This window comes from Saccopteryx leptura, chromosome 2 (assembly GCF_036850995.1).
Source record: "Saccopteryx leptura isolate mSacLep1 chromosome 2, mSacLep1_pri_phased_curated, whole genome shotgun sequence".
NCBI classification, from domain to species: domain Eukaryota; kingdom Metazoa; phylum Chordata; class Mammalia; order Chiroptera; family Emballonuridae; genus Saccopteryx; species Saccopteryx leptura.
The window spans coordinates 180,928,643-180,945,202 of NC_089504.1; the positions used below are offsets into that span (position 1 = coordinate 180,928,643).

The 16,560-nt window shown below is 37.7% G+C and overlaps 1 protein-coding gene and 1 non-coding gene across 23 annotated transcripts in view; one reads left to right on the top strand and one right to left on the bottom strand.

Annotated features, from left to right (window-relative positions):
* WNK1 (WNK lysine deficient protein kinase 1) overlaps positions 1-16,560 on the bottom strand; it is a 184,055-nt gene that overhangs the window by 88,961 nt on the left and 78,534 nt on the right. For all 22 annotated transcript variants that reach the window (XM_066369502.1, XM_066369505.1, XM_066369503.1 and 19 more), the window contains exon 2: positions 9,319-9,491. In XM_066369502.1, the coding sequence (XP_066225599.1) occupies positions 9,319-9,491 (173 nt within the window). The remainder of the gene's footprint in view (positions 1-9,318; positions 9,492-16,560) is intronic.
* TRNAP-GGG (transfer RNA proline (anticodon GGG)) lies at positions 3,150-3,225 on the top strand. The gene has a single exon. It is a non-coding gene; the product is annotated as a tRNA-Pro (tRNA).

Below are 16,560 nucleotides of genomic sequence, written 5' to 3' on the forward strand. Positions count from 1 at the left end.
TACTGAATGTAAATGGTGGAAACAGACATCCTTGCTTTGTTCCAAATCCCAGGGATAAACAGTTAAGGTATGACTTTAGCTATAGGTTTTTCCATAAATGGTCTTTATATCCGTTTGAGGAAGTTCCCTACTATTTGTATTTTGCTAAGAGTTTTTTAGTCATGAATAGATGTTGAATTGTCAAGTGTACTTTACCCACATATATTGAAATGATCTTATATATGATTTTTCTCCTATACTCTGTTAACATGCTGAATAACACTAGTTCATTCAATGTTAAACCAACTTTGCAAACCTGGGATAAAATGTATTACTGTGTCTCCTGGATCCAATTTGCTATTATTTTTTAAAAGATTTCTTTAATCTGCATTCATGAGGGACATTGCTCTAAACGAATTTCTAAATACCTTGGGTTTTGGCATTAGTGTTATGCTGACCCTTATAAAATGAACTGGACACTTAATTCTTTCCCTCTATTTTATTTTGAGAGAACTGGAACATATTAGATCCCCCTAACATTTTATTATAATAAGATATACATACCATAAAATCTACCGTTTTTAGTAGTAAGTACATTCATATTATTGTGCAATCATCACCACCATACATCTCCAGAAAATTCTTTTCATCTTGTAAAACTGAAATTCTATACAAATTAAAAATAACTGCCCATTCCTTCAGCTTTCAGGCACTGGCAACCACCATTCTATTTTCTGTCTCTATAAATCTGACTACTCTAAGTAACTCATATAAATGGAATTATACAATATTTACCTCTCTGTGACTGCCTTATTTAATTTAGTGTAATGTCCTCAAGGTTCATTCAGGTTGTAGCATGTGTCAGAATTTCCTTCCCTTTTAATAAAGGCTGAAAAATAGTAGATGTATAACATATTTGCTTCCACTGGTGGACACTCTGAATGCTTCTACCTTTTAGCTATTGTGAATGATGCTGCTATGAACATGGGTATGAAAATATCTCTTCAAGACTCCCTTTCAATTATTTTGGTATATATACACAAATGGAATTATTAGGTCATATCATAATTCTATTAATTTTTAAAATTGACATATAACATTATGCTTCAAAATCTGTATACATTGTGAAATGATGACACATCAAGTCTAATTAACATTCAGTGTCACCCAGTTGCAGATTTATTTTCTTGTGGTACAAACTTTATAGATCTACTCTCTTAGCAACTTCCAAATATACAATACAGTATTATTAATTATAATCACCAAGCTATACATTAAATCCTCAGGAAGTTGTACGTTTTGACTGGTGTCACTTATCCCAACCCCCCACCCCATAACCCAACCCAGCAACCAACAATCTGCTCTCTATTAATGTGAGTTTTTTGTCATTGTTATTTGTTGTTTTTGTTTGGATTTTTTTTCTTCTTTCTTTTCTTTTTTCTTTTTTTGCTTGATTGCTTTCTAGTTCCACATATAAGCGAGATCATATTATATCGATATTTGTCTTTATTTCACTTAGCATAATGCCAACAAGGTCCATCCATGTTGTCACAAGCAAGTGACAAGATTACATTATTTTTATGGATGAATAGTATTCTACTACACTTACACACACACTTTTATCCACTCATCCACTGATAAGATACGTAGGTTGCTTCCAAGTCTTGGCAACTGTAAATAATACTACAATGAACATGGAGGCACATATATCTTTTCAAGCTATTGTTTTCATTTCATTTGGATAAAGACCCAGCACTGGAATAGCTAGGTCATATAATAGTTTTAATTTTTTGAGGCACTTCCATACTGTAATTCATAGTTGCTAAACCAATATACATACCCAGCAACAGTGCACAAGGGTCTTCTTTACAACATCACCAAAAATAGTTATATTTGTTTTTTCTGTTTTGTTTTTTTTTTGTATTTCTCTGAAGCTGGAAATGGGGAGAGACAGTCAGACAGACTCCCGCATGTGCCCGACCAGGATCCACCCGGCACGCCCACCAGGGGGCGACGCTCTGTCGCGACCAGAGCCACTCTAGTGCCTGGGGCAGAGGCCAAGGAGCCATCCCCAGCGCCCGGGCCATCTTTGCTCCAATGGAGCCTCGGCTGCAGGAGGGGAAAAGAGAGACAGAGAGGAAGGAGAGGGGAGGGGTGGAGAAGCAGATGGGTGCTTCTCCTGTGTGCCCTGGCAGGGAATCGAACCCGGGACTTCTGCATGCCAGGCCAACGCTCTACCACTGAGCCAACTGGCCAGGGCAGTTATATTTGTTTTTAATAGACATTGTAACAGGTTTCAGGTGGTATGTTATTATGGTTTTGATTTGTGTTCCCCTAATAACTAGCAGAATAGAGCATCTTTTCATGTACCCATTGGCCATTTGTATATCTTCTTTGGAGAAATGTCTATTCAAGTCCTTTTCCCATTTTTAAAATGAGTTTTTATATTTTTAAGTTTAGGGAGTTCCCTATATATTCTAGATATTAATCCCTTTTGAGTAATACAATTTACAAATATTTTCTTCTATTCTGTGACATTCTTTTTAACTCTGTTGATAACACTTTTTTGAATTTAGAAATTAAATTTAATGGTGTGACATTGATTAATAAGAGTACATAGGTTTCAGGTGAACATCTCTATAGCATTTGAACTGTTGTGTTGTGTGCCTATCACCCAAAGTAAAATCATTTGTTTAGTCACTGTATTTGTTGCTCTTTACTCCCCCACCACCACCCTGATTGACATATTTGGATGCACAGAAATTATTTATTTACATGAATTCCAACTTTAAACACACTAAAATTCAAAACATTTGATCTGGCATACATTTCAGGCAATACTAATAAAGTTACCTCCACTTTTGTGAGACAGTTTTAAGTGTCTTTTTACTGATGAGGATAGTGAACCCAGGACCACACAGCTAATTTCAAGACAGAGATGCTAATTGAATGCTTAAGTTTTTGCAGACTGCTATTGCCTAACTGGCTACTCTGTATCTAATCTGTTATGTATACTACCATCAGATGAGTCTTTCTAAAGAAATGTTAACATAGTCCTTGGCACAGAATAGGTACTTAATTGTTTTCTGAATTATTCAATGCATTTTATCACTGCTAGATCAGACTCCATTTTGATGGTTCCCTACCATCCTTAAATTAAAGCAGAGAGGGCCCTGGCCAGTTGGCTCAGTGGTAGAGCATCGGCCTGGGGTGCAGGAGTCCCGGGTTCGATTCCCGGCCAGGGCACACAGGAGAAGCGCCCATCTGCTTCTCCACCCCTCCCCCTCTCCTTCCTCTCTGTCTCTCTCTTCCCCTCCCGCAGCCAAGGCTCCATTGGAGCAAAGTTTGCCCGGGCGCTGAGGATGGCTCTGTGGTCTCTGCCTCAGGCGCTAGAATGGCTCTGACTGCGGCAGAGCGACGCCCCAAGATGGGCAGAGCATCGCCCCCTGGTGGGCATGCTGGGTGGATCCCGGTTGGGCGCATGCAGGAGTCTGTCTGCTTCCCCATTTCCAGCTTCGGAAAAATGCAAAAAAAAAAAAAAAATTAAAGCAGAGACTAATCTTTTGCCCTGTATTCAAAATTCTCTACATTTCACCTCTAACACATCTACTAGAGCTGTTTTTGTCAATATTACTGTTTATAAGCTTTCTGTTTTTAACCAAAAAAGTTAAGCTATATCCTTTAATTCTCTACTTTTATACAATTTCCATAGCATCTCTCTACTTACAGAAAAGCTATCTATCCTTAAAGCCTAATTTTAATCCTATTACTTTGAAAAAGGCCTTCAAAATTATCCTAGCCAGTAGGAAGTGATAATGTCTACAAAAATTATTATTCAGCCATAAAAGAGAGTAAAATCTTGCCATGTGTGACAACATAAACCTTGACAACATTACACTAAGTGAAATAAGTTAGAGAAAGAGACAAACAACATCAACCAAAAACAAGCTCATGGATATAAAGGACAGATTGGTGGTTGCCAGAGGCAGGGGTGTGTGGGGGTGGGCAAAAAGTTAGTCAAAGATAAATTTCCAGGCAACTTGTCTAGCCTCTGTCCCCAGGGCTAGGGAACCTCATCAGGTGGGAAGCACTCTGTACTCAATAAAGCCTTTAAAAAAAAAAAAAAGATAAATTTCCATTTATAGAACAAATTAAGTCATGGGAATGTAATATACAACAACTACAGTTAATCACACTGTATTGCTTATTTGAAAGTTGCTAAGAGTGATATTAAAGCCTTTATCACAAGAAAAAATTTTTGTCACTATGTATGGTAACAGATGTTATCTGGATTTATGGTGATCATTTTGCAATATATACAAATTTTTAAACATTATATTGTATACCTGAAACTGATATAATGTCCTATGTCAGCTATGCCTCATTAAAAAATGTTTTAATAAATCATTTTAAATTATGTTATTACCATTTTATATAAAAACAGGAATATTATCTAAAACCACCACAACCAATCAAGAAATGTGATGAGGCCTGACCTGTGGTGACGCAGTGGATAAGGCATCGACCTGGAAATGCTGAGGTCGCCGGTTCAAAACCCTGGGCTTGCCTGGTCAAGACACATATGGGAGTTGATGCTTCCAGCTCCCCCCCCCCTTCTCTCTCTCTGTCTCTCCTCTCTCTCTTTCTCTCCCTCTCCTCTCTAAAATGAATAAAAATAAAAAAATAAAAACTAAGCAAAAAAAAAATGTGATGACCAGCCATCAGTACAGAAAAGAATTAATTAATTAATTGATAACTAAATGATCTTCCTGATACAGCACTTTAAAAAAAAAAATTTTATTGATTTTTTTTTTTTTAAGAGAGAGGAGTGAGAGAGACAGAGAGAGAGAAGGGGGAGGAGCAGGAAGCATCAACTCCCATATGTGCCTTGACCAGGCAAGCCCAAGGTTTCGAACCAGCGACCTCAGTGTTCCAGGTCAATGCTTTATCCCACTGCGCCACCACAGGTCAGGCCAGCACTTTTTAATCCTTCATTACAGTTCACTCATGCCCAACTGCACTGAGGAAAAGCCTAGCAGTTGAAAAGTTCAATCCTCATAACCATAGCTCCAAATCAGCTTTTCAGTGCTGAAATATTTCACATAAACTGACAACCAACTCATGGTTAAATGGGGGTATCTATCCTACAGAATCAGAAGACTAAATGCTAAGAACAACAGCTGCTAAATATTCAAGTACAGGAAATTTTAGTTCAAAAAGAGAATATCAATAAAGAGACAGCAGTTATAAAAAGGAACCAAAAAGAAATCCTGGAGCTAAAATACAGTCACTGAAATAAAAAATTCACTGAAGGGTTTCAACAGCAGATATGAACAGGCAGAAGACAGAAGCTGCAAACCCAAAGATAAGTCAATGGAAATTATCCAGTCTGAGGAGCAGCAGGAAAAAAAATCCACAGATCTTAAGAGAAAAGAGACCTGTGGGATACCACAAAGCAGATCAATATATACAAAATGGGAGTCCCAAATTAGGAGAAAAGAAGCAAAATAAATATTTGGTAAAATCATGACCACAAACTTTTCCAAATTTGATAAAAGACATGAATTTACAGACCCAGGAAGCTCAACAAAATCTAAGGAAGATAAATGCAAAGAGATCCACAATGAGACACACTGAATTCAAACTGCTAAAGCCAAAGACACAGAGAGAATCTTGAAATCAGCAAGAGAAACAACTTCTTATGACCAAGATATACTGTGTGGGAAGAAGAATGAGAATAACTGCTTACTGGGTACCAGGTGCTCTTTTGACAGTGATGAAATGTTCAGGAACTTGGTAGATGAGGTGGTTAGACAATAATATGAATGTATTAAATGCCACTGAAACTTTAAAAAGGTTGATTTTTATGTTAGTGATTTCACCTCAATTTTAAAAAATTTTAACTTTATTTCCATCATCTGAACAAAACTTTCTCACTCATATGTTCCCATCTTATTTTTTAGGTATGGGTGTTTGTTTCAACTTAAATATATATATGTATGTGAAACAAAAGGTAGAAACTCAAAAAGTCCAAAAAGCACGTATTTTGGAACCAACTCCCTTCCCCTTTTGCCCCACTTGCCTATCTAAATACTACCAGTGTTGCCTGACCTGTGGTGGCACAGTGGGATAAAGCGTTGACCTGGAACACTGAGGTCGCCGGTTCGAAACCTTGGGCTTGCCTGGTCAAGGCACATATGGGAGTTGATGCTTCCTGCTCCTCCCCCTTCTCTCTCTCTCTCTCTCTAAAAAATCAATAAAAAAATTTTTGAATACTACCAATGTTCCTACCTGTTCTGTATTCTCCTGGGTATGAATACATATTTGTTTTAAATCTATTTGCTTAGTGCTATATACACATCCTCTTCTCAAATACTGTCTTTCCTCATTCTCTTAATTTTTTTTCCTTCTAGAGTAAAACTAAATCTAATTCTCATTCCATTTCTCATCTTTTTTTCAAATTTTCCATTTTTTTCTGCTTTCCAATTTCTTCATATTTATTGTTTACTCACTCTATTCTGCTGTTTAACCTATTACTGAAGTATTAATTTTAAGGATTTATTCTTATTTCTAGTCCTTTGAATCTTTTGTAACTATGCCTGAACTTTTTTTTATTAAATTATATTTCTTCATTATGGTTTCTATTCATTCTCATCACTTTATATGCCTCTCATCACATCATATATCTTTATTGACATCTGTTTATAGTTACACACTTATTTTACAATCACTTTCAGAGTGGTCTATATCTTTAATTCCTGTGGTGCTATTTTCCAGTTGTATCTGATCATCTACACTGGTTGGTAATTTAATCGTGAGGTCACCTTCATTGGAGACTTGTTTTGTCCATGGATACTATGAACAATGAGTATGAAAGTGTACCTGGGAACTGTCATTGGGTTCTGAAACAATTATGATGTTTATTCCTAGTTTTGGGATTCCAGTACCAAGCAGGTAGTATAAATGTATATTATAGAGCCATCTGCATATGACCTAGGCTGAGATTTCTATTTTTCATAGGGACTCCGCCTCCCATCCTAAGTTCTGGGAAGAGGCAAAAAAAATCCATGTCATGTTTACCTGTATGGCATACAGAGTTCTTCCTTACATGGATAACTGTTTTTTGTTACAAGCTATGTTCCAGTTCCCCTTTCTACTGAGTCCTGGCATGAACATTAAAACTCAAGTATCCAATCCTCAAGGCTCATAAATGGTATGAAATACCAACAGAATGCCTGGGTATCAACTCCTGTTTGGCCAAGTTACTTCTTCTGGCCTTTTTTCTGAAGATTACCTTTTTTCTCTTTGAAGCTTGGATCCATTTTGAAAAAGCTTTTACTATATTCCACATCTTAGTTTGTTGTTATGGAGTAGGCCATCACACAGGAACTTAGCCCAATACATTACCCAAAGCCTCTTATTACAGTTTTTAAAACAAGTCAACTTGTAGGCTACTCATTTAGGGTGTGCCTGATAAGACTATTGACAATCCACTAAGTATCCAAATCAGTGGGAAAAAAAAAAATCTTAAGATGCAGATATACACAAAACTACTTCCATACTAATCTTTTTTTTTTTTTTTCACACTAATCTTCTTAATTCATTTAAATACTCAGCAAGTTTCAGGCATACACTGGGAGAATAGTCTAATGGAAGAAACAGATACGTCAACAACAAAAAGCCTGGATGACTAGGATAAGGGTGTTTTGCCATAAGTATTACAGAGGTTGGGTGGAAATTAGAATTTGCAGAGGAGAAATAATTTGTTGGCTTTTCAACACATTAATATCTTAAACATATAAAACTACATGCAAGTGACTACATACAGGAGATAGAAGACTATGCTTCTAAGATCTGGGATTAATAAGCTAAGTAAAAAGTAATAAACAATAAATATACACTACAGAGATAATTTTTTTTTAAACACAGAGCTTATTCTTGTATTATTAATTATTGCATTTTTAAAACTTTTTTTTAAGGACTTTATTAATTTTTCAGAGAGGAGAGAGAGAGAGAGGGAAAGAGGAATAGAGAACGAGAAAGAGAAGGGGGAGGAGCAGGAAGCATCAACTCCCATATGTGCCTTGACCAGGCAAGCCCAGGGTTTCGAACCGGCGACCTCAGTGTTCCAGGTCAACGCTTATCCACTGTACCACTACAGGTCTACAGAGATAATTTTTAAAAATCCAATTCCTCCACAATAAAAATTTCTGGCAACTTCTCTGGCCCGACCCCCCAGACCACAGAACCTCGTCGGGTGGGATGCACTGTACTAAATAAAGCTTTAGCTATTCCACAAAAATTAAAAAAAAAAATCTCTGAACCTATGTACCTTGATTGTTTAATGTCACCCCATTAAAATTAATTTAAAAAATTTTTCCACCATATAATTTACCCTAGTACCCTCTCTGAGTACAAATAGATAACTGAGTACAAAACAAACGAACGCGCTGAGATTCCAGAGACATATTCCAAGGAACAGGGAATTTCTGCATCTTCCCTATCCGTATTCCTGAAAGAGATGATACTTCTGTTTTGGATTCAATTTCTGATTATATGGGAAATAAAGTTACGTACTAATAATGTTAACAATACAGTGTGTATTTGATTTAATAGTAGCATAAGTGCAACAAAAACTGCCCAATACAAGGTGATAAAATAATGGGTCAAGTATCTCAAAAAGTTTCAACCTCATTTTAATCACTAGAGGGCTACCTTGTTGTCATTTGATTTCTGATCTTTTAGCCCAGGGATCGGGAACCTATGGCTCGCGAGGCAGATGTGGCTCTTTTGATGGCTGCATCTGGCTCGCAGACAAATCTTTAATAAAAAAATAATAACGTTAAAAATATAAAACAGTCTCATGTATTATAATCCATTCATTTCCTAACGCTCATGTTCATGGTTGCGGGTGGCTGGAGCCAATCACAGCTGTCCTCCGGGACAAACACCAAATTTTTATTGGATATGCATAACGTACACGGGTCGTTATATGGCTCTCACGGAATTACATTTTAAAATATGTGGCGTTCATGGCTCTCTCAGCCAAAAAGGTTCCCGACCCCTACTTTAGCCATTCAATATTAGAAACACCAAGTACTATGACTTTAAATAACTTAGGTTTATTTTGCAATAATATCTCATCTAAATACTTACCAATAAATAATTATCAAATCGCTTTATACACCAGAGGATTTTGTGGGCAGAAAGATGTGCTAATATATAACAGTTGAAGGGACTGTTCCCTTCTTAGGGAAACAAAAGTAGGACACACAAGGCCTAAAACAAGAAAACTCAAGTTTTCTCGTACTTGGTCAGCATTTATATTGATGAACTTACGTTTTAAGTGTTCCAGATGTCATAAGTTCAGTCACCAAAACAATGCACTTCTTTCCTTTTACTGTGGACTCCCAGGAATCATAGAATCGAACAATATTGGGATGCTGAAGACCCTTTAACATTTCAGCCTCTTCTCTAAATCTCTGTCTCTCAGATTTTGTTAACTTTCGATCCTACAATAAAAAACCAAAACAGAATACAGTTTAAAATAATAAAACACCAAGTTATGGTTAAATTTAGGTGGTAAATATTAAATTATAGTGATCAACAATGTTAAAACACTAACAACACTAAGTTTACTACTAATGACTAATAATTTCTTCAGCCTATCATTCATGTGTGAAAACAGGCTAACGTATATTTAAGAAAACTCCGGATTATAAAGTCATGCTTGAGATTATTTTAGTATCAGTACTATTAATGTATGCTTCAGATACAGTCTCATTTTGTATGTGCAGTTACAGCAAAAATAAGTCATCTACTGCTAGAGATATGCAATTTATTAACATGAAACAAGTATGGGTTTTGAAAGTAGAAAAATCTTAATATGAATTCCAGTCTGTTTTTGCTTTGATTAGAATTTCCTTTATGAATATACACCTTCACCTCACAGGACTGTTGTAAGAATTAAGAAATCTATAAGAATTAAATAATCTACTAGGTATGTTTTTGTCACATTTAAAATACCTGCACTTCACAGATTAGTTCCTATCTGGGGTAAACTGGAGAAAAGCACTTAATTTGTTGTTTTTTCCTTGACAAGGTCCCATATACACAAACTCTGAATTTAATCAAAACTAAAATTGAAGCTATTTCTCACATTAATATTTGTCAAAACATGTAATACATATTTTAACAAAGTATTCCAGGCATACAATAAAATAATGTGTCCATCATACAGTTAAATAATTAAATATCACAGGCATAATCTGAAGCCCCCTATGTAACCATATTATCTTTCTCATCACAATTCCTTATCCTAAATAACCACTACCCTGAGTTTGAACATACCATTCATATATGGGTTCATATACTTTATCTGGAATGTTAAAATTTCATGAAATGATGTTATATAGAGTATGTATTCTCTGGAAACTTAATTTTTCACTCATAATTGAGATTATTCATAATGATATACAAGGCAACACTGTAAGGTATCTACCATATATATACATTTTACAATTTATAAAATCTCCTACTAATAAATCTTTAAGTTGTTCCCCATTTTTTGCTACTGTACTGGTACTGCAATGTTAAATCTCTTTGGACATACATTTAAGGGTGTCTCTAGGACACTTACTTGCTCTTAAAACATGGGGTCCACAAAACCCTTTTAGGCAAGGTTTGTAAACATGTGTAAAATAATAAATATTTTTCACTTACCATGAGTTGATATTAATGCATAATAAAAGCATTCAGAAGTACTTGTGATTTTTGTCACCAATAGACCTAGATTATTTTCATATCACATAACAGTGGTTGCAGATTATCTCAAAACAGCATTTACACAAATCATTACTTTGAAATTATGATAGCTATTAGACTTTGAATAGATTTTATTACTATGTACTAATAATGCATACTATATCACAACTTTAAAATTTTTAATAACTATTCAGTATGTTTCTAGTCCTATGTATTTTATTATATGAACTTAAAACAAAACATTATTCTAGCTTTCACCAGCCTTCAGAGAGATCTGAGGCACAAAAAAATATTAAGAATGACTATTAGGATACATGATCAACAATAGAATTGTTGGATCAAAGGGTATAGGCATCTTCAATTTTCATAGGTATCAACAAATTGCTTTTCAAAGAAACTCTACCTACTCTCCTAATAGCATGGTCACCAACAATTAGTATTATCAGACATTTGTCAATTTGATGGGTATAAAATCATATCCTGTTGTTTAATCTATATTTTTATAATCAATATTAAGCATGAGAATTTTTTTGGTTTCTTTGTAATCTACTTAAGATTCCTCTCTGTGAACTGCCCAATCATATAATTTGTTGCTTTCTATTTGTAGCATTACTAATATGGTCTGAAAACTAATCCTTTATTGATTTTATGAGTTACAAATATCTTTCCTCAATCGCAGTTTATATTTTCACCTTGCTTATGATGTTCTTTGATTTACAGATGTTTTTATTTCACTGTGGTTCAATTTATCCATCCTTTAAAAACTCTGTGGTAGGTGGTTTTACATTTCAGTAATTCTTCCAGACTTTGAGGCTATCATTTTTATTTTTATTTTCCTTTTTAAATATAAATGTGTTTGTGACATTTGGAGATTTATCTGTTGAGGAATTTATTTGCTTGAGTAAAAGATGAACTAGCTATTACTTTTTTTCTATATCAACCAATAACCCCAATGCCACTGATGAACAATCCATTCTTTCCATATAAAGAAACTGTAGTTCTATTTCTGAATTCTATATTATGTTCCAATGGTCTGTCTATTCCTGCACTAATCGCATACTTTTAAAAATGTTTTATTTATTGATTTTTAGAAAGAGGAGAGAGAGAAAGAGGGATGGGGAAGAGTGGGAAGCATCAACTCATAGTAGATGCTTCTCGTATGAGCCTTGTCCGGGCAAGCCCAGGGTTTCGAACTGGTGACCTCAGCATTCCAGGTAGACACTTTATCCACTGCGCCACCACAGGTCAGGCAATCACACACTCTCTTAATTGTTATAGTTTTTAATAATTCACACCAGTGAGAAGCATTTTCTGTAGAAACCTCCCCAAATTTATGTTCTAAATTATCTTGCCTTTTTCCCCATGAGAATATTTTTATTTTTATAACATAGAAATTATAGCATAAGCATAGTTATCAGAATATTATCAAAATTTTATTTAATGGCATATTACTTGGATTGACAGTGTATGTAATCCCTTTTCCTAAGTAACATATTAATTTTTTAAAACTGTCAACGTATGATTTGCCTACCATTAAAAAAAAATTATTCTAATCATCCTTCCCTATTTTATATATAATTTCCCTTAATATTTTAGTTCTATCTTATTACTTCTTAAGTAGACACCAATATAATTATTAAATAGTATATGCTTACATATCTTTGTTTACCATTCCATTTTGCTCATTCCCTTCTCTGGGTTTAACTTTCTTCATTTTTGAAATATATTTATGATTCTTAACTAAACATCACTTAGTGGCATAATCTTAGATTTTCCAAAATATTTATTTTATCATCTCTCTTGAAAAATAGTTAAAGATGAGTATAGAATCATAGGTTGGTGTATTACTCTTTCAGCACTTTTAACATTGTTTCATGGTGTTCTGGTTTCTACTGTAGCTGTCAGTATAAATGTCCTCCTTGTGTGTTATCTGCATTCTCTCTTTGGTTGCTCTAAAGACTTTTCTTTAAAAAATTACACTCTGTACAACATATCTAGTTTTATTTATATATAATGGAGCTAATTATACTTTTTAAGCCAAAAATTTTGAGTATTTGTCTTTAAGTCAGGAATATTTTCAACTATTATCTCTTTAAATATTGCGTCTACCTATTCTCCGGTCTCCCTTTGTGATATTTTATGTATGTGCATATGTGCATGTGTGCGTGTGTGTTTGGTAGGTACTTAAGAGGGAGATAAGAAGCATCAACTCTTAGTTATGGCACTTTAGTTGTTCCTTGATTGCTTCTCACGTGTGCCTGACCAGGGGAGCTCAAGCCAAGCCAGTGACCCCTTGCTCAAGCCAGTGACATTTGGGCTTCAAGCCAGCAGCCATGGGATCTCATGTTGATGATCCCACGCTCACACTGGTGACTCTGTGCTCAAACCAGAGGAGCCTGAGCTCAAGCTGGTGACCTTGGGGTTTTGAACCTGGGACCTCATCATGCCAGGTTGATGCTCTACCCATTGTGCCACTATCAGTCAGGCTGTATGTGTGTGTTTGTGTGTGTTATGTATGAGAGTGTGTGAGTAACCTTACTCTATCTTTCATATCTTTTAACTTCTCTCTTATTTTGCACTTCTTTCTTTCTGCCACCTTCTGGACAATGTTCTAGGTCTACCTTCTTGTTCACTGTCTCTTGTGTTATATCTAACCTGCTTATTACTTCTTAATTTTTTAAAAACTGATCAAACTTTAAAGTCTGTTGGAGATGGGGATACAAAGGACATGTGGCAAGGACTCAGCCCCTGATCCAGAAATAAGAGATGGACACAAACCAGATGTATACTCCTAACTGACCATACATACATGTCTTGGAGGCTAGGTATATAGGTAAGAGGGGTATATATTTGAACATCCACAAAGAAAATAAAACAAAGTGAAGCAGCCAGTCACCAAAAGTATGCACTGAGGGGTTTGATAAAGGGAACTCAGTGACTACTCCAGTCCCTACTCTCCCTATAGCATCATAAACAAAGCTAAGGGGGGGGGGGGGGGGGCGCGGCTAAGCACTTACTGAAGGCTTTCATTTCAGTAGAGATGCTCCTGCCACTGCACCATGCCCAAGGCCTGGAGGACAAATTTTTCCCTCCCCCGCAGTGGTAACCTTAAACATGCAGTTTTGAACGACCAAGATAACTGACAGCTCAATTTACAATGATCTCGTCCAACCTCCACACTCCATGTCTGCTTCAAGAACAGGCAGGTTTTCCCAGCATCCCCTCAGAACTTCTCTCTCTGGGTCCTGCTCCATCTCCAAATTATCATCGCAAGATTGGTCTCTTTCAAAGTTCCATAAAAGCCCACTTTTCACAGCCCTTTACCAATTTATCCCACTCCAAACTGGAAGCTACAGCCATCCACAAAGTCATATACCTTGTCCACTACAACTCAAATTCATGGCAGCATAGCTATTTCAGCCTGGGTTACCCTCCTAAAATGTTCCTTTTCTGGAGGGCATACAGCCAACAGACATGTCAAAGTATCTCTCAGGCCAGATGACTGAGGAAGATCGTACTTATAATTTAGTGTTTAACTGCAATGAATTTTCATTTCTTTAATCTCTATTTGGGTCTTTATGAAATGAGTCATTCACGACCCCTTCCAATTCCATCTTGAAGCTTTTGTTGTTTTAGTCCTTTCCCTTATAATACTGTACAGACTCAACTGTATCTGAGTTACTGAAGATCCTTCTTTTTTTAAGTGAGAGAGACAGAGAGAGGGTCAGATAGGGGCAGACACACAGGAAGGGAAAGAGATGAGAGGCATCAATTCTTCGTTGTGGTACCTTAGTTGTCCACTGACTGCTTCCTCATATGTGTCTTGACCGAGGGACTATAGCTGAGCCAGTGACCCCTTGGGTTCAAGCCAGCGACCCTGCACTCAAGTTGGTGAGCCCGCGTTCAAGTGGGAGGAGTCCACGCTCAAGTCAGCGAACTCAGGGTTCGAACCTGGGTCCTCTGCATCCCAGGTTGACGCTCTATCCACTGTGACACTGCTTGGTCAGGCTTTTTTTTTTTTTTTTTTTTAACTGGGGATCTAATATTGCCTACTGTTTTGGCAGCTGATAGTTGCCTGTGTTAGTTTGTTTCTTTATGTGGTTATCTTAAACTGTGATTTGTTTGTTGGAATATCCTCAGTTGTGGGTATATCCTACAATCTCTAGTCTGTCTTTTCATTTCAATTTCCTCTTCAAAGAACAACTTTACTGGCTCTCAATTCCAATAACTGCTTGGGCTTGATATTTCATCTATCCTCAGATAGATAATAAAACTATGCCTCTTAGTTAACAAGACTGGCAACTGTCCCAGAAATGCCATAGTATCAATTCACATTTTCCTGCTCTGGTTTTAAGTTTCTTCGTAGTTTTTTTTAGACTTTGGAGATTATCTTTACATTCTAACAAGCTCAGCTGTGCACTGAAAATAATAGGTTTTTTTTACCTGTGGTGGTGCAATGGATAAAGCGTCAATCTGGAATGCTGAGGTTGCAGGTTCAAATCCCTGGGCTTGCTTGGTCAAGGCACATACGAGAAATAATTACTATGGAAGGAGACAAGATGGCGCTGGAGTACGCAGACGTACCAACATCTACCTCCCAGAACCAAAGTGGATTACAAACTAATTTTAAGAACTATCATCTGGAAAAACAAACTTTGGACTAAACTAAGAGGACTCTTCAACCAAGGAACACTGAAGAAGCCACACCGAGACTGGTAGGAAAAGCAGAAATGTGGAGAGGGCTGCCCAGCTCCCTGGAGCAAACGGCAGCCGGGAGAGGCTCACATGGCGGGAAGTGAGTTTAGCAGAGAGGGGTGAGTCCTGAGCCCCAGGAACAAAGCCCCAGCCTGCAGCCCCAGAGCCTAGGAGAAGCGTAAGGACAGTATTTAGCTGGAAACAAGTCAGGATACTGTTTGTGAGAAAGAGTCTGATTTCTCAGACCCAGGATTCTTCTTAAAGGGACCACACAGAACACCTCTCTCACAACCACTCACCCGAGGCTCCGGGGGACGGGGAAAGAGGAGAATACCAGAGTAGCAGGAACAGAGTGTAATCTAGGAGGCACGGAAAAACATTTTGGGAGACAGCCACCCTAACCCCTGGGACGAGTCACTCCCCAAATCTGAAGTCAATATTTCCCCTGGAAACAGCAATACCAGCAAAGGGAAGCAGGAGAGCAGCCAAACAAGCTCCCCCGCGGCACTCAGAGCAGAGTTGCTTAGAAGGAGGGAGCTTTCGGATCTACAGTAGTGAGTGTTAGGGTTTGAGCTGCAGTGCCCGCACACACGCAGCTGACGGATCGCCAGAGGGCAGGCGGCAGCGGGGAGACGGAAGCTGGCTGGCCACCACTGGACCCAGGCATGAGCTCAGTCTTTCCCAGCTGGGGAGGAGGGGGCGTGCAAAAGCGGTTAAGCCCAGCTGCCGGCAGCCTGTAATCCAGCCTGCGGGAGAAGGGCGGGAACCCCAGAAAGGGTGGAGACCAGCCCCTGAGCAAGGGCACAGGAGGACAGCCTTGCCCCGCCCGTGGAACCCAGGCTTGTGGCCTGACTTGGGAGCCGGTTCCTCCCGCGGGGGTGGAGCCAAAAGCCCAGAACAGGCAGAGTTCCTCTACTGAGCTGAGTGTGGGCACGCAGTACTGCCCAGCCGGTAGAGCCAAAGCTAGCATCTGTTCCACAAGTGGGCTCCTCCTGCAAGGGTGGGGAGAAAGACTGGAAACAGGTGGAGACCCGCAGCTGAGCAAAGGTGCTCACCAGTGCCCTCAGGACCAAGCATAACATCACCCACGGGGGCGGGGAAAAGGCCAAGGCCACCAAGGCT